Source organism: Cynoglossus semilaevis, chromosome 5 (assembly GCF_000523025.1).
Source record: "Cynoglossus semilaevis isolate Cse_v1.0 chromosome 5, Cse_v1.0, whole genome shotgun sequence".
Classification (NCBI taxonomy): Eukaryota; Metazoa; Chordata; class Actinopteri; order Pleuronectiformes; family Cynoglossidae; genus Cynoglossus; species Cynoglossus semilaevis.
The window spans coordinates 2,872,483-2,897,849 of NC_024311.1; the positions used below are offsets into that span (position 1 = coordinate 2,872,483).

Here is a 25,367-nt window from a genome sequence, read left to right on the forward strand (position 1 = left end):
TTTCCAGTGTTACTGCAGTGTCTTCAAATTTGGAATGTTAATGCTTTCCTCTTGACAGAGGGGTCTCAGTAATCACTTATATCATATCTCGTTAAAGAACAAAAAAGAAAAAGTTCTACATTCTGTACGGTTTGCTCAGTCAACCTTTCCCCCACTAGCATTTCACGCTCTGTTTTCTGCTGTGTTGCATCATGTTGGGAATTGCTGCAAAGAGCTGCTTTTGATGTTTCTAGTTAAAATGTCACAGAGTTGTCGTCATGTAAAAATTGGACGCTCACAATTTGTACCCATTTAAGTGCTGCCATTTCGAACAAGACCTTATTTCACATTTTCAGAAAAATACAACTTTTGTTAGACTATTGTCTCTGTTAGACTTGCAATCTAAAAGTTTACATTTTATCAAACTTTTAAATCTCTGTTAGACTTGCAGTCTAAAAGTTTACATTTTATCAAACTTTTAGATATGTATAGTATGTATAATAGTTACATTATTTGTGCAGCCATCGGCCATTTAATTAACAAATGTAATCAACAAATAGGGAATGTTTGTGGTATCCCATCATGTGCTGTGGCCATGAGAGAGGTGTGCTATGGAAAATTATCCAATTTCACATAATCGCTACAAAAATTATTTATTTATTGCAAATATTTTTTCTTTGTCAATGCGTGACAGGTAGAACAATTAAATATTCTTCCGCTAGGTGGCAGCAGATGGCTATGAGAACAAGGAAAGAGAATCAGAACTGTTTGAAGATTGTTTGAGTGTCTTTCTTCAATTCCAGCGTTGTCTTCAACTGAATAGGCTGAGATTTTAGTTAATTGTGAGTAAATCTAAGGTAAAGGAGTATTATATTTTGTTACATGCAGGTTGTGTGTGAATTCTTTTGGTTGTGTGCCATGGGGTTTTTTCCGAATACGAAATATGTGCTGTGGCTTAAAAAAGGTTGTGAAACACTGGCCTAAATGTTACCTCTGAAGAATGTCCTGATCACATGCAACAAAATGGAAAAACAAACAAATGACTGCTGAGCCCCTTAAAAATGACTGGAGGACTAAAGCTTTGAAATGCCAACACAGAGCATAGCAACATCAGCATCTTTGTAATCACGATTACAGCAACAAATCTTCAGCCAAAACATTCATCTACACTAAGCCTCACTTTACTTAAGCAACTTCCCAAAGTAGCAGGCGACAAATTTATGACAGTCTGACGTGGCTGTCTGAAAAGCATTTAGCTGTCTTGCCCCAAAAAAGGCTGATAAAAATATCATTGAATGTCCTTGGGTGTTTCATTTTTGTGCTGTAGCAGTGATCCACTCAGCGGCTCATTAGAGTTGAAGTGACACTAAAAATATATAAAAAAAAAAAACAGTGACTCTTTAAACTGAGGAATAAAAAAATGAATCCTCCTTGGTGCAGGTAATGAATATTTGGCAGACCGACGTGAATCGACAGTAACAAGAAAATTGAGCGTTTAAATTGCAAATAAGATTTGGTGTGTCTCTGTGTTTTTGTTTTCAGGAGGACATGAATTTGAATGAAGAGAAAAAGACTCCTTTAAGGGAAAAGGATCTCAACAAAAAGAGGGAAATGGTCATCCAGTATATTTTTACTGCCTCTAAAACGGTGAGTTATTCCTTATTTCATTTTTCTATTTTGAACACATTTCTATTGTAATGTGTAGTATCATTAAATATTAACTATAATCTAATGTGACAGGTGGGGGATGGATTCTTTTTTAGGAGAGTAGAGCACTTGCTTTCTTTTTTAAAATTGGCACTATACCTGATAAAGCAGTGTTTTATAATATATGGACAGTAAATTGTGTTGGCTATATCCAGACATTAGTTGCCCTGGAGCTTTTCATTAGTCGCTATCTCAGAGACCAGCTTGTTTTTGTGCCTGCATTTGTTTACTCTCATGATAAAGCAGTGTGGCAAATGTCCAAAAGACAACAAATTATAGTACACCAAACACAACCTTTTTATTAAATGCCTTCATATGATGTGATAACTTGAATATTCACAGACTGTTGAAACAAGGTGATATGAATGCTAGAAGTGTTCCTTTTTTTTTTTCTTGATCCTGCTCATATTAATCCAGTGCTGTTCTTGAGGTGTTAAAGCCTTGCATCTAATTTTATTTAATCTTCTTAAATCACTTTTGCTGATAATTTAATAAAATGTTCTTGCAGATTAACAGAGAAACATGATCTGTTTAGCTCACCAAGGAGCTTGGTGAGGTCCTCAGCATACAATATGCTCATTTGGTTTTAATTTTTAGTGGTCTAGGTATGCAGATTCCAGATCCACCAGGTGGGGGCTTAAATAGAGTTTCGTAAGAGTGCAGAGCGTGGATGAAAAACAAAGCAGGATAAACAGATAAACAGTTATTCTGTAAGAATAAAAAAATAAATGTAGTTGAGAAATGGGGATCACAACACATTTTTTAGAGCTGACCCTTTAGCTGTCAGTTCTGTTCCTTTTATTTTTTTTTTTTTTTTTTCTTTTTTTTGATTAGATCAGTATATGTAGTGTGATTGATAATGTAGGGTAGTTTATTAAATTAAACCAGGTGTTTATTGTCAAAAGCTCAGTATTTAGAATTTGTTCAAGCACAAGATTCTTGTCAGCAAAAAAAAACAGGTTAGTGTTGTCAGCAAAAAACACTTGATGAAGAATAAACAAAGGGGGCCCTGAAATGGAACCCTGTTCCCTGTAGAGAGTTATCCGTTTTGACTGGTTTTATTACACGTGACAGTCATCTCGGGATTGAGTCTGTCATCTTCTCTTGTCAAAGTGTCAAATGCAGTATCAATGTCAGTGCAGTTGTAAACTCCATTCCATTCCCGGGCCTCTAGTTCCCTTCATTTATTATTTGAATTTTTTTTTTTTTTTGGCTCGGGGAGTGGGAGGCCTAGCAGAATGGGCAAGAAAAAAACAACGCGATGATCATAATTTTCTGTCTCATATCGATATTTGATCGTTCAATTCTAATGGCTTTGCCATTCAATCAATCACTTTGTTTAAACAAGTATGACAGTATTACAGGTCATTTACCAGGTGATTATATCCCTTGCCATATTCGATGTTTTGTGATATACTGTATGAGCCAAAAATGTCGACCACAGCAAAAAGGGACTTTTTTACTAAAACTACAACTACATTATTCAGACTTAGAAATATACACAGGAAAGAGTTGCCGCTAACTAAATTGAAGAATCTTTAGCGGACATCTGTCATATGTCACAAAAATGTATCAAGCTAAAATGTAGATTACTAGCAAAGAAATTAAAATCGAGTCTCTGTTCTTACTCACAGACACTGGTTGCGTGTTTTTTTTCAAGTTTATTTGTAATGGCCACCGCTTTTGTTTTCAGTAATAAGAGAGAATTTAGTGATGACAGAGACAAAACTTATGTTAAAAGGGAATTATTTAAAGTGTTTCCTTTATTTTTTCTTTTATTTTTTTTTTATCTGAAGAACTTTGATTCCTTTTTTATGTTCAGTATCTCCCCTTTTTTTTTTTTTACAAGAAATAAAAACAAAATCCTTTTTATGTTCAGTGTCTCCCTTTTTTTTTACAAGAAATAAAAACAAAAACGGAACAAAAAGGACACTAAAAAGCCTCAACCAACGCAGCAACACATTTAATGGCAGAGATGGCCACAGCCTTACAAAAAAGTTTTTTATTTTTCCAGGTTTTGCTGTTGTTTCTTTCAATCTGTTTTGACCACAAACATTTGACTTTCCATCTGTGTAAATAAATTAATCGTATTACAATGAATCAGTTCATCTGTGTCAAAGTAATCACTTTTGTATTACCGCTGACAACAACTTTGTTCCCTTCTACTATTTCCCAGGGCCCTTTGAGGAGCAGCCATCAGATTTCCCCCCAGGAATTTCTTGGAGAGCTGAAGTCGGGGGCAATGGATGAGCGTCTGTTCAGCTGTTTAGATTCACTGCGTGTGTCTCTGACCAGCAACCCTGTCAGGTACAGTAAACCTATTTAAACAGTTACTTGAGGACAGTTTTCTTTATTCTATTACTCGGAAAGACTCTGATCTACTAAATATTCATGTCTTTTTTTTGCAGTGTGAAAAAAGAACCAAACATAAATTTTAGAAGACATTTACAAAAAGCAAGTTGCAAAAAAAGAAATTGACTGCCATTTACATGAGCCTCAGAGACTAATCTTTAAGAAAAGAAACTCCTCTCGAAGGATTTGATAATAGTTGAAGCAAATATATCATCCAAAAGAAAACAGAGAGTGTGGTGTTCAAACCAATAAATACATGCCCTTGTTTGTTTCTTTTTGTATGCTGTAAGTACCCAGAAGCGAGAATGTTGTTGATGAGTTACTATTTACTGCAGTGTCTCTGGGGAAGATTGTAGCTGAATTATTTTAAACTGACATGTTTTTCCTGTGTATTTTACCGTTGCTTTTATACCCAGTTCTCTTTAACGCTTTAAGAGGCCCTTCATTTGTTATCTACCTGATTTATTTCTACTCATTTTTATAGAAAAAATGAATGGGGAGCAAATTCCTCTAAATCCCCCTGTAAATGGAACCCTATTAAACACCGATATGCTGTCATAACACCCCTCGTCTGTCCCACTTGCCACCACATTACCTTTTCGCACCTCAATTAAACCAGATCTGTTGCCTCGTTTATACTGGGGCAAAATGGTTGTGTGCACACTGTGACCATCACCACTGTGACTGGTGCAGAATAATAAAAATCCAATTAGTGCTTCATTAACAAGCTCTACTGTTTTAGTAAGGAATCATGGTGTGTCGTTAGATGGTCGTTGCATCGAAAAAACAGGTTTATATGTTACCCAAAACCCAACCCTGAAACAGAATGTGGATCAGCCAACTATGCTGTGTAAAACCATTGCCAGTATCACTGTATGAGGTGATGTGTGAGGTGTAAAAAAATGGTTTTGTAATGTGAAAATGTTTTTTTGTTCATGTCTAGTTAAAATAAAATAATAAGAAAATGTTTTTTTATTCATGTCTAGTTAAAATAAAATAATAAAAATTTTATATTATATTTTTTTTTATTTAACAATCAGACATGTCCACTCAGGTATTGTTTAGCTTTTTTAAAAAAACAAGCAAACTACCAAAACAAAATTGTTGTGCTTAAAAAAAAAAACCAAGATGACATGCTTGTTTATATGTGACATGTGACAAGTTGTGACAGTAAATGAATACCTGGTGAAGTAACAGTAGCACCAGTGCAATAAAAACAACTTTGTCAATTTGCTGATTTTGTACTTACTTTCATTTGGGTGCCACTTGTATTTTGTTTTTGTCAATTTTTTTTTTTTACTTTTACAGTTTTTTTTGTAGAAACCCTCATTTAATTTCTTGCTGGTAGTTGCGAATACCTGTTAGTTGCATTCTGCTCATGCGAGCCGATGCGTTTATCTGCTTCATCATCAGACTGCATCTGGTGGAACAGACAAACTTGAAGGTAATTTGATACCTGCCGGCATTGTCGTCCTGTGTCTCCCGCCGTCGACCCCTGTATTCTTTACCCGCCTCCACTTTCTCAGCTCTGTCTTCCTTTTTGTGGAAAGGCCATGGTACTAGCCCGAAGGTGCGGCAAGGCTACAGGATGTAATTGTATTAAATGGATTTGATAAATGGATCTGACAAACAAGTGTAAATTGGTTTTTGATATTGTATTAAAAGTGACCTTCAGGTTTAAGGCCCTGAATTTATTTTATTTAGTCCAGCGACAGAGTGGGTTAAAGTTTAGCATTTCTCTTCCCCACCACTGAGCATTACAATTTTTCTGCTCATTCCTATCAGATGCCATGGCCACCAGTGAAGTGCGCACGTACAACAATACATTCAATTCCTACTTTCTAAAAATATGTGAATCATCTTGTGGTGTTGCAATATTATTGCATTATAATTGAGTCATCACCTACCCATGAACTTCATTTCAGGGTATTTTGGAGATTTCTTTTCCAATGGAGAGTTTTTCGATTCATTTTAATTGTCCAGCAGTATTGCTCCCATTGGTTTTGAAGTCCCATTTACATGATTTCTTTTTAATTATAATCTTTATAGACCAGAAGAGGGAGATAATTCGGTTGCTCATTTATATATTTATACTTTACCTTCTCCTGCAGCCTGTAGCCTCTCTATTTTGCTGATTCTAGGCATTTGAGTCTGACCTAAAAACACTTCATATTCTAAAACACTCAGCAGATGAACAGTGGTGTTTTGCTTTGCTTTGCATAATTTTGCCATTTTTTTTTTTTGGTTTTCACTTCAGAGCAACGTTTGTCCATTTTGAGTTTCCACGAGTTCACTCTTTAGTCTGCCCTTTCACTCTTTGCTCACATGTGTGGGGTAATGCAGACACCTAACCACTGCAGAGTAGGGCTTGTAGAAAAGATGTTGGAAAAAAAAAAAAAGAGAAATTGAAATGCACTGCAGACCCTAACACTAAATGAAAGTAAAACAAATGCAGCCAAAAAGAATGGAGGGAAAACACTGGGCCTGTTTAATTTATGAGTGTCTGAAATATTAGTGAAGTTAGTTCGTGCAGATCAGTAATTGAACATTTTTTCAAGCCGGAGATAGTGGATCCCTGTGCGCTTTTAATCTTTGTCTTTTAGGCAGCATAAAAGAAACAAAAAATTGAATCAGTATGCCTAAGTGTAGACTCCAAAATATTTTGAAATAATTTATAAACTTTCTGTTTAACTTTTACGTTGCTGCTATATTTTAAAGTTTCTCCAAATGGGATTTCTCTATTTTTATTTTCCATGTCCCACTTTACTCTGAGTCTGAGTCTATTGCTGCTTTCCGTCTCCAGAGAGCTCTGCTGTAGTCAGTTAACTTACTATGTTCGGGACAGCGTTTTGAAAATATAAATTTATTTCTGGTTCATAACCAGTTTTGTAGTGTGTAACACTGTGCAGTACTGCCTGGGAACCCAGGAGTTTTTCTCCTGAGACTCTGTTATAAGTCAAGCTGCCTCAGCTGTGAAGTTAGCCGGATGAGGTACCTCATATTTCTCCATGATTTATGACTGTTTTTGTTTCGTGGGGATGGAATGATAATTTTTCCTCTATTCGTTTTAAAAATTTGCTATTTGCTATTTCACCACGTGTTATTGTCAAAACATTGTTTTTGCTGCTTTTGCATTTGTCAGTTGCCAGTTAATTTGTTCCAGCCCCCCCAGAAATATACTATTGATTAATTAATTAAATAAAATCCCCACATCTAAACATCAATAACATGGATATAAACAAATATATTGATAATATGAAAATATAATATAATATATGAAAATAATAATGTGAATAATAATAATTGCTAAACATTTTTATATTATTGGTATAGAAATGGGTAAAATAACCAAGCAAGGGACAGTGAGCAAGACAATGTGGCGGAGTGTAGGAGAAGGACTGGGAGTGAGGACTGATTTAGGTGATAGAAAGAGAGAGAGAGAAAGGAAAAGAGAAAAACACAAAGAAAGCGAGTGTCGGGACCACTAAGCATAGAAGGATTATATATTATTATTATTATTAAACATCAAAAGTCAAATATATATATATATATATGTATGTATATATATATATATATATATATATCATATATGTACACACACTGCTCCCTCCACTGTTCACATTGGTGATGGGTTAAAAACAGAGGTCACATTTCGTTGTGTCCAGTATAGATGTACGTTTATGTGTGTGTGTATTTTTGTATGTAAACATATATGCATGTGTGTGTATATCTCTATAGTGTGTCTTATACTCAAATCTTAGGTTCATCACAATAATGCATACAACTGCCATTTAATTCAACTTCTAAATAAGGGAATACTTTAGCCTGACTTGCTATTAGTTGGGACATTAGTCTCACTGCCAGCCTTAAACATGCAAGTTTAAAAACATGTGTAGGACAATATATATATATATATTAGGAAAATACGAAAAAAATGTCTAATCAACTAATAATTTATAACACCTTCAGTGTTTCTCCACTGTTAAATAACTCTGGTCCGTACCTAAATTCTGCAATACCTTGAAGGAGTCCAACACCTGACTCTCTTCCGTTGTACGCCTTGCACGCCCAAAGCCAAGTATCTAACATTAGGACACGTACCTGTCAGACAGCAATCTGTGCTTGAATTTATTTATTATGATGAGAAGCTGGGGAAAAGTGCATTTAGATCATTTTCACACAACACAGCGCCAAACAGTGAAGACAGTCAGGCAGAGAATGTGATTGAAGTTTTTCATTTTGGATTCAGTGGGGGTGCCAGATGTTTGGATCTAATGAAACTCGAAGGTTGCCAGAGCATGCAAGATTAGCAAACAGAATTTAAAACGCTTTAATCATTTCAGAGTGAGGAGCAGAGTGTAGCATGTAAAGTACAAATCAGGAGTCCAGGGCTAACAAGATACTTCTCCATGTGTTATAACTACAGACTATTCTCTGAAAGATGTAACTGAATAATACATTTACAAAAACGTACATTTTTTTCCAGTGACTGAAGAGACTTTTAACAGTACTGTCACAGGGAAATGTTTTAAAACACGTAACGCCTCTAAAAACTATATATTTACAAGGACAGGGAACAATAAAGCTCATAGTTTACGGCATTAAGAAAAACAAACTTGTATCAGAGCTGGGCTTGACGTAGTGGGTGCTGCCTCCAGACGACTGTATGTCACCTGCCTTATCCCGTCATCATCTGACCTTGAAATGAAAGAAAAACACATTCCTTGGATATTTTACTGCTTCATCCGGAATTTCCTTCCACATGAAGATGGAATTCTGTCCATGGGATGTAAGATTGTCCTTTCTCTGGCCCCCGCAATCTCTTAAAAACCAGATCCTTTACCTGGACACTTTGAACGTAGCAATATGTCACTTTTCATTCATGTGTTTCAAGGCAGATATCTCACAGACTGCGATAGTGCGGGTTTGTCAGTTTCCTGTGGAATAATTTCTGCTACAGATCAACTGATTATTTTCCCTTGCCTGCTGCCTCACCTACTGATGATGAAAAAGTACCATGCAGTTGCCACTGAGCAACCGCATGCATTTCAATGAAGCTCTTGTCAAGACCCTCTCCCCTTCTCCCCTCTTCCTACTCTATAACCAGAACGGTGTGGGCCATGGCTCAGTGTGAAGTGCTAGCTAAATGGATTTTTTTTTTCTTCTTCTTTAGCAGAAGAACCATTTCTTTGATACCTTTGCAGTAGTCTTGCCTGTCTTCCTCCAAATGGTATATATTTTTTTCTCTTTATGCTGTAAATCACACGCACACATATTCAGCTGGAGAACTGCTGCATTTTCTCCTCTCCTTTTTGTCAGTTAAAGATTCTTGAAAAGAACATTGTGTGCAGTGTCCTAAAGAAGTGAATAAAATGTAGAGCTGAGGACTGGATTGGAGTAGGACGTCACACTGCTTACAATAATTTAAAGCCTGTAACATCAGTTTTTTTTAATTTTTATTTTAAAATGATCAAACAGGTATTCTGTCCCTTGGATTCTATTAATCAATACATTACATAAATATGAAATTAGTCAAAGTGCATATGTGCTAATTATTTTCATATATAAACGAAACTATGGTGCGAAATGCACACCATGTGACCTTGTGTAACCTTAGTAGTTTGAAACGGTAAATAATCTTTTTTTTTTTCACATTCTATTTTTAGTAACTAAAAAGTTAACTACAATTAATTGAGTGAGACCACTCCTAATTTTTCACATCTAAAGTTTTAAGAATATCTGTTTTATACTACACAATACTCACTCAATTCACTTTAACTCTACTACCTATGTTGTAACCCTCGCCCTCGATAGTTACTACGGACATGGCTTCAGCTCCCTTCCAAACCTGTAAAATTATTTATAGGGTAAGAAGGTAAATTAAGGTATTTGTAACTGTTGATAGCTAATGTTGACCAAAGCGGCAGTGTTGTGCAGTGTCTAACTCTCTACATTTACAGCAAGAGAAAGGGATCAAATAAACTCTCTATCAACTATAGTTTTTGGTTTTTTTTCCAAAATGCAATCAGTAAATTTTAAAATCAGTCTTAACAACAAGACTCATATTTTTGTCTGTTTGTTTTTAACGTGCCTTTTAAAGGAAAACTTAGTCTGATGCATTTGTGACCGACAAAAATATCACGCCACTACTTTAATCAGAAGCCGGATCGTTTAAGATCGATATTGAGCTCCTCATGTGTAGAACTTGTTCAACATCAACTTCTGAAGCAGCAGCCAAATTGGATCCCTTTATAGACTGTTTAATTGAACAGTGCGAACCTGCATCACCTCTGTTGGAGAGCAATAGCACATAAATGTCAACTACTGGAATAGCATTCAAGAGACTCTCATTAAGCCAGAGCCTTTTTTTTCTAACCTTTGTCTTCAGCTTTTCCCCAGCACACTGATGAATTCTACATGTTTTCCTGTCTTTTCCACATTGTCTTCAAGTCACTGACATGAAAAGGCTTTATTGCTGTTTGTCAATCTCGGTCCCATCTGATACCTAATGGATTTGTGTTTTGTTTTGTTTTGTTTTTTTTCCTCCAGTTGGGTGCAGAGTTTCGGACATGAAGGCCTTGGACTTCTGCTTGATGTTTTAGAAAGGTTGCTCTTCAAAAAGGAGTGAGTTACATTTTTTATTAGACTCCATCCAAACTCAAAAAAGTGAAAGTCACTGATTTATAAAATATACAGTATTACCTGATAAGTTGCAAAAGAAATATGCAAGATGGTGTTGTTTGTGCTCTAAAGATAGACACAGTTAAAAAAGCCCCAGTCCATAGACCTCCAGTTAATAATCGCCTGCCAGAGTCGGACAGGCCTACGGCTGCACTGGGAGCAATTTGCTGTGTAGTTTGGCTACTGTAAATAAAAGATCAGCTCCAACTCTTCTTGTGGAAGTCAATCAATAGTTGGAATAAGTCTCCTGCTTACTGCCCACTGTAGGTCTGTACATTCCCACTATACTCACATGCTGTATTGTGAAAAATATTAAAAACGTTTTTACATTAGCTCTATCACACCTTTTCGTAGACACATTAAAATATTAAGAATATACATTTTATTTACTTTTAAGTTAATTATACGTTGACAGGGTTCTTACGTATTCTGAGAAACCCGGAACATGAATGACTAATTTTCCAGTCATGGAAAACACATGGTAAATGAGAAAAAAGGAACCCATTAAATTATCACAGAAAATGATTTATCCTCCTCATGCCTTGTGAGTGAATGCAACTGGTTAAAAGTTAGCTAGACATACAGATTGTTAGATAAATAGACAGACGGACAGATAGAACTTTATTAAACACTCGGGAGTTCCGTTCGGCAAAAGTCCTGGAAAATAATTTCAGGGGAAGAGTGGGATCCCTGTTTGTACAATTAAAAATGAACCTTACTGCCTGTGAAGATCACACAAAGCTATAGAGAAAAAAAACCCTGACATAGGATCACACAAAGCTATAGAGAAAAAAAAAATTCTACATATACAATTATGCATACCTATACAGATATATACACGTCATCATTTCTTAACACCATTAGACATTTTCAATATCTTAGGCGATTGGAGAGTAATTTATTCATAAATTAAAGATTTGTTTCATTAAGTGTGGCATTAGCCATATCCCTGGAAGCCGTCACAGGTGGGGAGGCCTCTTTGTCACAGCGGAACAAGTCGGACAGCCAGAAATGGCTCCAAACCAAGTTAGGTGACCCAGATGCTCTGCTCTAAATGAACAGACAAATGACTGCTTCTTCTGCAGTTTAATAAGCTTCTGCTTCCCCACATCTGCTTTGAGCACGTGGCAGAGAGAGACCTTGGCTCTTCAAGCGCCCCGTCTGTCGATCAGGTGTTGATGAAAAACGTACAGAGAAATGTGCGCAATCATCCACTTTCATCGGGTTGACACTCTTCACCTTCCATCAGCTGTTGACATGTCTCATTTGTTAGAAATGCACCGTGGACTCGTTTGAAGGCTGTTGTCGCTGTATAACCTCTCCTGTTTCCTCAGACAAGAGAAGATTGACAAGAAGAACCAACATAAAGTTGTCCAGTGTCTCAAAGCATTCATGAACAATAAGGTACGATGTGACCACCTCATATACGGTAAATGAATGCATTTGATGACCCACTCGAAAAACAGTCAAATTATTAAGTTAAATGAATTACTAATTAAGCTACTAATTTGAGATTTTTAGTCCCAAGGTAAGTCTGAAATCTGAACTGAGACATTTGTCCTTTTTTTTTTTTTTTTTACCGTTGATTGTAAAACACATCATGTTCCAAAATTACCACATCAATTTTATTTACCCTTTGGTTAAAAAAGGCTTAATTAACTTAATGTGCTTTGAGTCTAATCTCCCAGGGTATCTTTAATCCAGTTCACATCATAATCATCTGGTGTGTTCATTTAATTACTAAATTAGGGTCATGACCGGTGGAGAAAAATGGGTGTATCATTGGAGCGTGACGGCAGATGAGTGTTAAAGAAACAGATTTAGTAAATAATAGACTACATTTGGTGGTCACAACCAAAGTGCACAGACATGGTCACTGTATACGAGGGAAAGAAAGTGATGCGGGCGCCACATGTTTCAACAAAGTTTAGTTAGTATACCTTAGTTGGTTAAACCGCTAGCCATAATACGGTTGTATTCAGAACCAAATGTCCCTTTTATCTAAAACTAAACAAGTTAATAGAATTTACACTTTGACAGAAATTAAAATAACTACTCGAATAAAACTAGACAATTTCCCTGCAAAGAATTCAAAACAAATATACCAGGAGGGTTAAAAAAAACTTTTTTATGTAGACAAAAAGACCAGAGGCGGATGAAGGACCACTCGAATTCAAATGTTAATATACATATGCAAAAGTGTACTGCTTAGTAAACAAAAGGTTGTCAGGAGTCAATTATTGGGTCAAAATGTATTTTAAACTATTCCCTGTCTGCCATCACATGAGTCAGGACTTTATTTTTCTTTGAATTTCTTTAAATTAATGCTTTTTTTATTATGGCAAAGATGGCAAAAAAAAATCACATACAAAGACAATATTATGATCAAACTTTCTAGTCCAGTCCAAGACTGGAGTTATTGCCCACGGAGGCATTCATTTGGATATCCTAAAGTATCCTCACTCTATATTCTTGGGTTTTTCTTGCTTTGTTGTTGTTAAATCAAATTAGTAACAAAAGAGATAAGAAACATCTCAGCAGATGGGCAGTAAAACCCATCAATGTCCATAACACAACCACTCATGCTCTGGAAAGCACAGGGTCTCATGTAATCCTGTGTCTCAGTGGGCTTCAGACACCAGCATTTACCCCTAGGCTGCTCTCTTAGCCCAGACCTTTCTCTGGCTGGAGAGGTATCTTGGGATGTGATGAATCCACAGTGCCAAGAAGACAGGTGTTCTCTACCAGCTGTCTTGCAGCCATTTCCTTTTTTCTGTTCCTTTTGTACATCAAAGAACACTTGAAATGTCAGTAGTGTCCCTTCTCAAAGTTGTCCTTCTGTAAGTCTATCAACCAATCATTGATTCATGAATCTTTCTTCAGGGTTGCCCCGGAAGTGGTGTACGTAGTGTGACCAAGTCGTCTTAAATGACTTGGTCTAGTGACTTTAAAGCTTCTGTTTGCATCTTTTACTGGGGAGTTGAAAATAATAAATATTTACGGTCCCATTACAGTTTTTTTTTGGTACTGAAATTCACCCAATCCATTACAGTACTGAAATTCCTTTTTTTTGCTTTTTTTTTGGTACTGAAATTCACCCAATGAGCATATTTATATTGTTTAATTACACACATGAATCCTAAAATTTGGGATTAGATTAGATTTTTTTTTTCATATTTCTCAGTGGCACAATAAATGTGTTTGATCCAAATCTTAGAATTAAAGATCAGCAGTTACTTAACAAGCTTAAAGAATCTCTTTCAAATTTGATTTTATCAATTAAAAATGATTATATATTTGAATTAATTATTTTTTTATGTTTGGGTACACAGTATGGCCTGGATCGAATCCTGGAAGAAGAGAAATGTCTTTCTTTATTGGCCAAAGCCATCGACCCCACCCAGCCTTCCATGATGATGGATGTGGTGAAGCTGCTGTCGGCCATTTGCATCGTTGGCGAAGAGAACACGTATGTTCTGGAATGAACCTAAACCTTTTTTTTTTAATTATCTGACGGTTAGGCTTTTACTATAACATGACTTATCTGATAAAATGAATGAATGTGTGTTTTTAGGAAAAGCCCCAGGGAGTTATATGTTTGTTTTGTTTTTCACTTTTTCAGAACAATCTTGTTTGTTTTTTTTTGTAATTATGTTTTGTTTTGCTTCTCTTTCACTTTCTTCCTCTTCTTTTTTTAATATGCTGGTTTTGTCCAATTGATAGCTTTAATTATTTTACCATTTTACAGCCGGAAAGCAGCAAAAAAATCCTAAATAGGTTTTATTTTTTGTATTTTCTGGGTTTGCTTATTAAACATTACCATTGTAGAAATTGCTATTATTTTAATCCCAGTTCAGTTAATCCATAGACATGGATTCACATTTTCTGTTTTACATAGACATTTGCACACGTACAAAAAAAAAAAAAAATAACCTGAACAATTAATTTTCAGTTAAATCTTATTATAAAATCTATTTGTTATTGTCATTAGTTTAGAAAAGGTCCTGGAAGCCATTACAGAAGCTGGAGAATGGAAAACAACTGAGAGGTTTGCCCCCATCGTCAAAGGACTCCGTGATCGTTCAGTTCAGTTGCAGGTACTGTCACACTTTAAAATGGTTATTTACCCACCCAGGTGGTAAATCTGAACATTCTCATGGCATAAAATGCTTAGATGGCGTAGGGTAACAGAGGCTGAGGACCTTTCTGATAACATTTGACATATTTGGATTACACGAATGCGCAAACGTTTTACGGTTTAAACTATTGTGATCATGAATGAATTTGATTTCTTAAATAGAGCCGTTAAAGCACAAATGAATGAGTAACGAGTAGAACCATGGTAGGTACAAATATTAGCAATGTCATAGGGCTTGGTCATACCGCAGTATTTTAATTTTTTTTTTTTTTTTTTTCTGGGTGCTATGTAGCACGGGGAAATCAGTCGAATAGTTGATTTTGCGTTAAATGGCAATACATTCTACTCTCATCTATACCTAGTGACAAGCGTTGCCTCACCGGTGATGACGCTTTGTATTGCCATTATATTTGTTTGATTTCATGTGTACTACACATGCTGACGGTCCACAGTTTCATATATTAGGCAGTTAATTTGTTATATTTTTTACATTTTGATGTGGTGCAGACTGACCTCTGTTTATGAAGGTGTCTGTGTTTAACTTATAACAGGGAGTTTGATTTTTAGAAAAAAAATAACAATATATATAGACTATCGCCATTTAGTTAAAAAAAAAAATTGAGATATTACATTTGGTCCATATTGCCCAGCTCAACAATGTAGATCGTTTTAAATTCTCTACCCAAGGCCACCAAACTCAATTAAATGATAATATCCTTTTTGGCCCTTCTTGTGTTGTGTGGCATTAGCATTCTATTCCCATGAACTACCTTTGAGATAAGGTTCAAACAAGTGAGGATGTACTAAAGAAAGGACAGCAAGTTAAACAAAATTCCAATATTGGGCTGAGAAACAGACTAAAATAAATAAAAGGACAACCAGGATTAAAGTTTGCATTGGGAACTGAAGTTATCTAATGCATAACTGTTACTATATTGACACTGTCCTGTGTATTGGATGGTTTATAGACTTTATTTTTTTTAATGCTTTGAAAAAAAAAAAAAGAAAAAAAAAAAAGAAGTTCTATTTCTCTGCACAGATCCTTGTAGACCCAGTGTATTGTTATAGCTAAAAGATGGTTTGATATCCAAACTAAGGCAGCAGCACTGTGTGGCCCAGAGGCTTTCTCTTAGTAGTCTTCTCCTCGACTACATTTACACACTGTCTCCCATGGCTGTGTTTTGCCGTGGGAAAATGTAAACTGAGGCCTGTGAGACCGCATTCAAAGATGTTTGTATTTTCATTTTTAAAAGCCCTTTAATTGTTTCTGAATTTATAATAAACCTCAGTTTCATTGAATCATTTCTGGATGTTGCATGCACATACGGTGTGTGTTCAGACCTAATGCGATTTATCTGTTGGGTGCATACAAAAAATGTATTTGCAGATGCTAGGAGATAATTTACAAAATGTACCATTTTACCCTATTCAAGGTCCTTATCGCAGCAAACTGTACGCTAGGCTCATGTCAAGGCAAGTGCCACCAACTGGCATTACAATAATAAAATGGCACTTATGCGAGACATGACAGGTAGCTGTGCAAAAGATTGAAAGGGGGGGGGGAGAGGTGCTGTCAAAATAAAAACGAACCTTAAAATTATCCTTGCCGAGCTGCAAATGCCAGACCCTGTTTTCACACTTGAGTGGACTGCATTTATGATCAGTAATTGATTTTCCCAACTATGTTTGCCTGGTCATTCAAAAAGCCAGGACGCAGTTGTGGCTCGGCAGTGAGTGCAACTCAAATGGGAATGAAAAGAACGCTTCCAAAAGAGCAAGTTTGCCCTTAAATTAACTGTTAGTTAACACTGTGTGTGCATGTCTGCTCTCTGCAGTTGTTGCATTAATATTGAAAACATCCCCGCACCCCCAGTTGGTGACTGAAGAAAATAGACATGCATTAGTTATGGTCCTCTGCTTCCGAGGGACATTACTCATTTAAAATGCATGCCGGAATGCTTTTCCATCAACTTCTGCAAAAAAGTCTTGTCATCTTTTCCTCTGCTCTCTATTCCCCCCTCCCCCCATATTCTTCTTGCAGGTAGCGTGCATGCAGCTCATCAACGCACTAGTTACATCTCCTGATGAGCTGGACTTCAGGCTACACATAAGAAATGAATTTATGCGCTGCGGCCTGAAAGAGATACTGCCGGTGAGCATAACAAAACACACACACACACACACACACACACACACTCAGGTGTGGTTGCAATATCACGGATGTAAAGACTTATGGAAGAGATTCAAATATGCAATGCACATCTACAAGATATTATTGAATTTGCCGCAGCAAATAATTGTTGAAACGCAGCACAAACCTGTTTTCCATGTCCAATGTCTTACACAGCAATAAACGCTAATACGGTTCTGAGTGCCCGGGTCAGTGGTTGTTTTTCCTAGAGTTAAACCATCTGAAGTGTGATCGTCATTTGTTAAATCATTTCCGCAACACAGATAACAAACACACTTTAAATTGAGACTAAATGCTAAATTACCCGTACATTGTATTCAAAAGTGCCTATAACTTTTTTTTTTTAACCTCATTTTCAAACAGCATTTAATCTGGCACAGTAGCAGGCGTTTGCTTTTTTTTACACGTTACAATTGCAGCTGCGGGTGAAGGACATGTCAATTCTACTGATTGTGGTATAATTTCCATGTTGCATGACATCGGGGCAGAGCAGCTGGCAGATAATTTGGCAGGCGGCCATTGGATTTGAAAGTTTGTCATTAAGAGTGAGTCAACAACGGCCTGGGCTGAATGAAATCACATCAGCGAGTAGAGCGTGTCCACCTTAATTGTCCTGACAATGGTTTTAAATTTGATACACACAAACAATTACCTTTGGCCTGAATATTTCCCGTCTCTTGCTTGTATCTCTTAATCTCGTAATTTTGGCCCCTTTTGCTTTTCGTCCTTGTACATTTTGCCCTTCTTTTTCAAACTTGTAGCAACTGACGGGGATCAGAAATGAGGCCCTTGACATTCAGCTGAAGGTGTTCATGGAGCACAAAGAAGAAGACATGATCGAGTTCTCTCACAGGCTGGATGACATCAGGAGTGAACTGGAATATCCTTTATGGCTGTGGAAGCAAAAATGAAATGAAATGATCGGTTCCTGTTTAATGTGAATCATACAGGACATAAAGCATCTGCAGTAGCAGAGGTCACTGGTTCTTCAGTGGCTTCAAGATAAATAAAAAAAAAAAAATGAAATCAAAGAGAGAATATACTTTCAACTCTGGAACAGTTTACAATGAAACACTGCTTTAATTTCTCGTATCAGTCCTTGACCCTTAGCACTGATGTGGGTGATGTTTTCAGCATCGTGCAGAATATGGTGAAGGACAGCAATGCTGAACCCTTTTTACTTTCCATACTGCAGCACCTGATGCTTATTCGCAATGACCGTTTTGCCAGGTGAGAATTAGCAGTGCACACATATACACTGCCTTTTGTAGTTTTGAGACCAAGACTATTTTTTTTTTCCCCTCCATGCTCCTCTGCCTACCACTTTAACTCTTCAATCAGATGAGTCACAGAGTGCACACTCTATCCACACTCCACACTCATGGAGTTTGCAGATATTTGACCCTCGGTGCATTTTGCTCAATAGGTTCACAGACATCACAGATGTGTTGCATCCCTTCAGTGCAGACACAAGTCATTCTACTTGGACCTACTTCAGTGCCTTTGAACAGCTTGGGCCTTGGGTATTTTCCCTGAAGTCAAGAACCGTGCTATTAAAGGACCTAAAAGGCCGTTTTGTAGCTGAAATGCCAGAATCAGTGATTACTTTTATGTTGAACGTAGAAAGCAGGCAACACCCGACTGTGTACACAATTTTATCAAAAACAGACAGATGAATCTATGGAAGTGCTCTGCCTGTATATAGTTGTTTTGCTTTATCGTTGTTTACGTATTACAGTGATTATTGCTGTTGTTCCTCAGTAACATAACTACATCCCCGCTGTACAATTTTTTTCATCCTGCCTCTTTAATACAGGAGGTCCTCAGTTTACGACGTCTAGCCATCTCCCTTGAATTTATTAAGAAAGTCTTGTTCCAATATTCTGACATGCGGTGTTAAAACAAACTTAGAACTAGTAATACCTCGTCACACGTTGTATTAAACAAATTTAGAATGGGAACTAGTAATACCTCGTCACACGTTGTTATACGCAAAGGTGTCATTTTTCTTAGGGAACTTTTTGCTCTTAATTGTGGCTTACAAGCGTAAGTCAAGCTCTTCTTATGTTTTTATGTCCTAGATTACGATGTTACCATTGTGTTGGTAAGTAACATAGGTACTTATGTACAGTATGTGAGTTCTGTTGAAAATTAATTCTGGCGTGGCATAGGAATGGAATTCGGACGTACAATATATCAATTACAAAATAATACAAATGACCAATTGACATCAAATATTTTAAATTGTAATATTAAAATCAGACAGTAGTTCATATAGGACTGCGGATGTCTCCCTGACCTCAGATGCACAAAATGCCATTGGACAAACCTGTTGCTCTCTCACCACCAATGATCAGACTCACAGAAAGATTTTGACATAAAGTTATGGTTTTATGAGGTGATTGAACCATTTTCTCATTTAAACTGCAAACTTGCATATTGCTTAGTATGCTCTCTGTCGTCGCATTGTCACAGCTGCCGTTTTCATTTTGTAAGTCTAAGTGTTCTATTAATTATCCTTTGTGTAAGTTAGGCACGGCTAGGCACTCATCAACAGCAAAAACAGTGTATAAAGTGTGTCCCATTAATCCCCACTGTCCCCACAATCACCATACTTAGCATAAAACTATGGTTCAGGTTATGCATTAAAAGGCTTTCATGTTTCCCCCGCTGATTATCCAAAGATATAATACGGCCACATTGTGGAAAAAAACTAAAATTCCTAAAGTTATGACACTTCAATCTCTATATTTTATTCTTTACTCTCAATGTGTCCCTGATACTGTCGTAGGTTATAAACAGCAGATTCAATAAGAATGAAATGAAATATTTGTTCATGTAACAAAAATGTAACTTTTCCTGCTGTCTGATTTGAATGTTTTTCTCAGGCCTCAATACTTTAAGATCATTGATGAGTGTGTGTCTCAGATTGTGCTCCACCGCAGTGGCACTGACCCAGACTTCGGTTACAGAAAACGCCTGGATGTGGACCTAACCCACCTTTTAGGTAGGTTATGTGCGCACACACGCACAAACACATTGGTGCAAGTGCACGTATTTTTACCAGTTTTTTTTTTTTTTACCATGTTGTCATACTGTTGTTTTCAGAGGTGTGTGTGGACAGAGCTCGTGGTGAAGAGTTTGAACAGAGAGCTTCTGAACTGGAACAAAAGGTAAGTAATAGTAAAGTTTTCATTTCGGTTTGCGATACACATTTTTCTTGTCAAATGAAACCAATGTGTCCGGAATCATTGAAATAATATCCTGTCATTTTTAGTAGAGCTGTAGTCGAGGTGTCAGAGGTCAGTTTATATTGTTGTAAGGGTTAAACACTATCTGTATCTCTCTCTCTCTTTTTCTCCCACTACGTTTGTTTTTCACCTTTTGTTTTTTCATTACGTTTGTTTTTCACCTTTTGTTTTTTCTCTGTCTGCAATGACAGGCTGCATGAAGAATTCTGCTCACGAAAGCAGTGCAAACAAATGATAATCATTTTTTGTGCCATAGTTGTCTTATAACGGAGAGTGTGTTTTATTTTATATTAATGTGTATATTTTAACTGATTTATAATGCACACACATCTTTACGCTGAGAAATCAGCAGTGGAAAGTGATGATTCTACAGCTTACAGTGCAGTAACTGCTGATGCAGATAATACAATCTTATATTAGCCTGTGTATTCAAATACACTGGTGTAGGTTGGGACAAAAAAGAAATTATCCTCTAAGACCTATGGTGTGCTGACACTTTACACCTTAGATACAGAGCAGATTTCCCGCAGCACAGTCAGTTAATGCGGCTTCACATTGTATTCCATTACCTAGAACTTAATATAAGACTTAAGATCTAGTACCTTGCTAGGATAAAATAAAATTATACTCATTATTGCTATGGGTTGCAGCAGTCCATAAGCGGCATATATTATATTTATAAATTTGATAGATGGATGTATGATTTGATAGATTGATTAGATTAGTTAGTTAAAAAACCTTATTAATCCCCGGGGAGTTCCCTTTGGAAAATTTATTTCACAAAAATCCGGGAGGAACGGTTTGATCTGGAAACACAATTCATTAGCATAATAGCCTCAAGAACATTAATGTATTTAAGTAACTGAGTAAGAAGTTCAACAAGTTCCTAATGTTTTTGTATAGTTTGTTCCATAGCGGAATGAGCAGAGTGAACCTTCTTGTCAGTTTTCCACTCTTTGGTGGGGGTTGGCAGGGCAGAATACGCACAGTACAGCAACACTGGCAAGCCAATATGATGAATTAGTTTGAAAATGGTGGCATAGAAAAAAAAAGACAACACAACAGACTTGTATGCCCATATAAGACATAACCACCTGTTCCAGTTTTCCCACCTGGGAACAAAAACTGCACCGCAAGTGGCAAAGTCTTTGTCCCGACAGTAAACACTCACTGAGGCATTTGGCCGACAAGGTAAATACAAACAGAACAGCACAACATGGTGTGCACTATGACAAGGTGTAGTTCGCATCACAAAGCCTCACAATATTCGGGTACCATCGGGAGTTTGAGAATCGTAAAAAACACGATTCCATTTCAAAGAGTGTAATTGCAATATTATCATATATTATCATTTTATCATTAGCTAATTTGGTCTCAAAATGTTGACAATATTATCGGCAATAATTTGTGGGATGATATCTCTCGATCATATGGACATGTACCTTGGACATTTATTGTTCTGATGTTTATGGCTTTTAAACTCAAAGGATCTACCCCGAGGTTCATGGGGATATCTGAATACTGACTACAAAGAGAAATTTGCCAAGTTTAACCTGGATCTCTTCTCTTTGTAGTTCGAGGAGGAGTTCGTAAGGAGACAAGAGCTACAAGCATCACTGGTTAAGAGTGAAGAAAAAGTGACTGAACTTCAAGCTGAGCTGCAAGCCCAAAAATCCCAGGTACACGAGCCGCATGGTTTGACTCCCATTGTCAGATGTTGTATTTCGTTCTGCCAATATCAATCTGACCTATCAGATTGTCTTCCAACTTTAAATATCTATAGGGTTGTATTAGTGATAATTTTTGCTTTTAGAGGTGTTGGTTTGTGGTAGTACAAGACTGTCTTTTTCATTCAGCCTTTGCCTTGACGTGGAGGCAGCTCTACTGGCTGCTGACACCAAGTCTAATGAGAAAACTGACCAGTCCTCCATGTTGGCTCTAATTTTCTGATCTATATCCCACAAGAGGAAATTGTTCTAGAAGCAATTTAATCTGACAACCTCCTTTAGCCACAGCACTGGGCCTCTCTTTTCTACTCCTCCACAAATCCTCCCGAGAATGGCTCCCATGCCCTGGCACAGCAAGATAACTCCACACTGAAGAAAAAAAAAATAGAACTTCCTTTTTGTATTGCTGATAAGTTTTCAATTTGGGAGAGCAAACACAAAATGAATACTTAAATAGGCGCTTGGTTGAAAAGATGACACTACATTTAGCCAATACAGGTACGCTTTGTACCACTGTCTTTTTTTTTTTTTTTTATCAGTGCCTTTGTCACTCTTAGTCCTCCAAACGCACACACAGACACACTTGTTAATTCAGCAAAGAAGTTCTTCCCTCTGGAGGCAGTGGCTGAGTAAAGGCCCAGTGCTGACCTTTAGTGTGCGTCTTTAATCTAAAACTGCTGCACGGATCAATAAGCCATTTGCTCTGTATGATACAATTTACCAACCTTTGTAGCCCCTGTTATAATGTTGGATTTTTAGCCTTGGAAAAAACAAATTATTGTGGGTATCTTCTGGTCAGATTCAGGACCATTTATGAGCATTTGACCTGTGCTGGATGGTTGAGAGAACACGCCTGGGCTGCTCAGGAGGGAATACTGAGGAGTTTTATTGGAGTGTATTTTTTAACCTCTATTTCTGTCATTGTTCTTTTTAATATGCCATCAAAATACATTCTCTATGCAAATATACAGTACTGGACGACATTTTATGTTGGCAAATACATTCTCCCTGTGCCCCTTTTTTTATTATTATTATTCATTTTCATGCATTTTAAGCAAAACTGTAGAAACGAGAGTCTCCTTTTATTTCATTTTGCTGTACCTTACTATAGTATAAATAGTTACTTGATTATAGAAAAGGGGCAAACAAGAGGGTTTAGTAATAAATGCTGTAATTAAGTACTGCCATAATGACATGTTTTTCACATTTCTGTGAAACCTTATGTGTCTTTTTTGCTAGTGTTTCACAGTAAGGATGTTCAAAGTTGATTAAGATAAGTCAATTTACCTCTGTTTGTAAAACGTAATACCAGTGGTGCCCCGATTGATGGGTCAGCTGATCTATCAGTTCTGATTTCCTTTATTGTCTGGCACCTTATCTACCGACCTTGTCTACGTCTGCAAAGGACTGAAAGTCAGCCATTGTTCACTTCTGTTCTGTGGTGAAAGAGGGTTGACTGACAGGTCTGCACGTGTCTACACGACAACAGCAGGTGGAGCACGCTCAAGCAAGCGTGTCATCATTGTGGAAAGGAGGGCCTTTTATATGTAATACATCATAAAGTCTGTTAGGTTAGTGGTTAAATGGCTGCCAGGTTTTTGTTGTGATGTTGTGTTCCGCATATCATGCTGTTTGCTGACATGCTTCTTAGATTAATGAGTGAGTGAGGGAGTGAGGAAGATAGCGATAGTGTATTGTAGAGGAAACGTGACTTGATATTTTGTGTCCAGCCCCCAATGTGTCTTTCCAGAAAAATGCTGGCCCTCTGACAAATATAGTTGGTGACCCCTGCTCTAAACCATGACCTGAGTCTGTTTCTATTTAATTTGTATGATGTATACAAACTTTTCTGTAAAATGGATTTGTTTTTCAAATGATTGTGTAACAAGTAACTTAATGACTGTATTTGATTATTTCTTTCTTTCTTGCTGCTGTTTACCACAGCCTGGAGCCGTACCCTACGCCCAAGCTCCACAGACTTCTTCAAGCCTCTCCTGCGCCGCACAAACAAACACTGCAGGACCTGGGCTACCACCACCACCACCACCACCTCCTCCTCCTCCGCCACCACCTCCATTATCTGGTTGTCCTGGCCTAGTTCACCCTCAATTTGGTGTCCCTCTTCCACCCCCACTAGGCTTTGGTCTAGCTTCTCCGACCCATAATGCATTGCCTTATGGCCTCTTACCAAAGAAGGAATTCAAACTAGAAACTTCGATGAAGAGATTGAACTGGTCCAAGGTAACAGATGAGGATTTTTACACTTCTAACACAAAACACCGGTCAGTTTTATCTCAATTAATTTCTGTCAGTATTGGGCAGAGATGCATGAGACTTTTTGTTGCATTGTAAATGCAAACGTTTCCGCACAGTTAAAGTTCCCTGCTTTGTATACAGTGAATGTAAAGGGCTTTGTTAGTCATTATTAAGACACAGGTTTGTGATTTATTTTATAAACTTATAGAGCGCCTTTGTAGTCTCAGAATTTCAGAGCACTTCACGCTACAGGTTTCCTTCTACAGAACTTATTCACAGCTAAGCTGCTAAGAGGGCAACTACTAGTTAACTACTACTAAGTCTAGAGTAAAGACTCCACCCTTCCAGTTGTAAGACAAGGCATTACCTACTGATCCAAGCCATCCTCATGTGTTAGTAGTAGGGATGGCTTCATACAACGTTTTCATGTCCGATACCAATACTGCAACGTATTATTGTCCCTGTTTACTGGATATTGTCCGCAATTAAATTGGGCATTTTGGCTTATGGTTTGGGATCAGGCAGGCTATAGTTGTTTTATTTGGATGCTCCATCTCGATTTTTTTTTTTTTTTTTTTTTAATAAATATCGTCCCGATACAGATTACGAGTATCGGGCCATGCTTAGGTATTAGCGGTAGTATTTTACACGGCCTAAACATGTCTTCTCCAATTGCATAATTTCGCATTCATTAAATCATTGGGGTTCAATTACTGTCATAACAGTGGTGCAAGTTGATAAAAACTTAAAACACTAAATAGTTATGTCACTTAACTTTTGTTCTTGATGTTCATCGGCAGTTGTTTTCCCAAGAAATATGTACAGCTCTGTGCCAAATCTGTAAGATGTGGAAACCATCTCCCATATATATATGGATCCAATCCAATTGAGTGTCTCACTGTAACCTGTACAGATGTTGTTCCCTGAAGAACATCCTTCCTTCACAAACTCATCTGTTTGGGGCTGATTAATCATTTATTGTCAGGTGTACGTCATAGCAGATGTTCACCAGACTGAAATGTATGTTTATGGTTTCACAACAGCCTTTTGGCAGGAAATGAGATGAACCTACAGTCCTGCAGCTC

The 25,367-nt window shown here is 37.1% G+C and overlaps 1 protein-coding gene across 6 annotated transcripts in view; it reads left to right on the top strand.

Annotated features, from left to right (window-relative positions):
- LOC103378652 (protein diaphanous homolog 3) overlaps positions 1–25,367 on the top strand; it is a 175,741-nt gene that overhangs the window by 4,723 nt on the left and 145,651 nt on the right. For all 6 annotated transcript variants that reach the window (XM_025055501.1, XM_025055500.1, XM_025055496.1 and 3 more), the window contains 13 exons: positions 1,522–1,626; positions 3,863–3,993; positions 10,588–10,662; positions 12,054–12,123; positions 14,052–14,188; positions 14,711–14,816; positions 16,899–17,009; positions 17,810–17,928; positions 18,162–18,278; positions 19,937–20,055; positions 20,157–20,221; positions 21,874–21,978; positions 23,971–24,267. In XM_025055501.1, the coding sequence (XP_024911269.1) occupies positions 1,522–1,626; positions 3,863–3,993; positions 10,588–10,662; positions 12,054–12,123; positions 14,052–14,188; positions 14,711–14,816; positions 16,899–17,009; positions 17,810–17,928; positions 18,162–18,278; positions 19,937–20,055; positions 20,157–20,221; positions 21,874–21,978; positions 23,971–24,267 (1,557 nt within the window). The remainder of the gene's footprint in view (positions 1–1,521; positions 1,627–3,862; positions 3,994–10,587; positions 10,663–12,053; positions 12,124–14,051; positions 14,189–14,710; positions 14,817–16,898; positions 17,010–17,809; positions 17,929–18,161; positions 18,279–19,936; positions 20,056–20,156; positions 20,222–21,873; positions 21,979–23,970; positions 24,268–25,367) is intronic.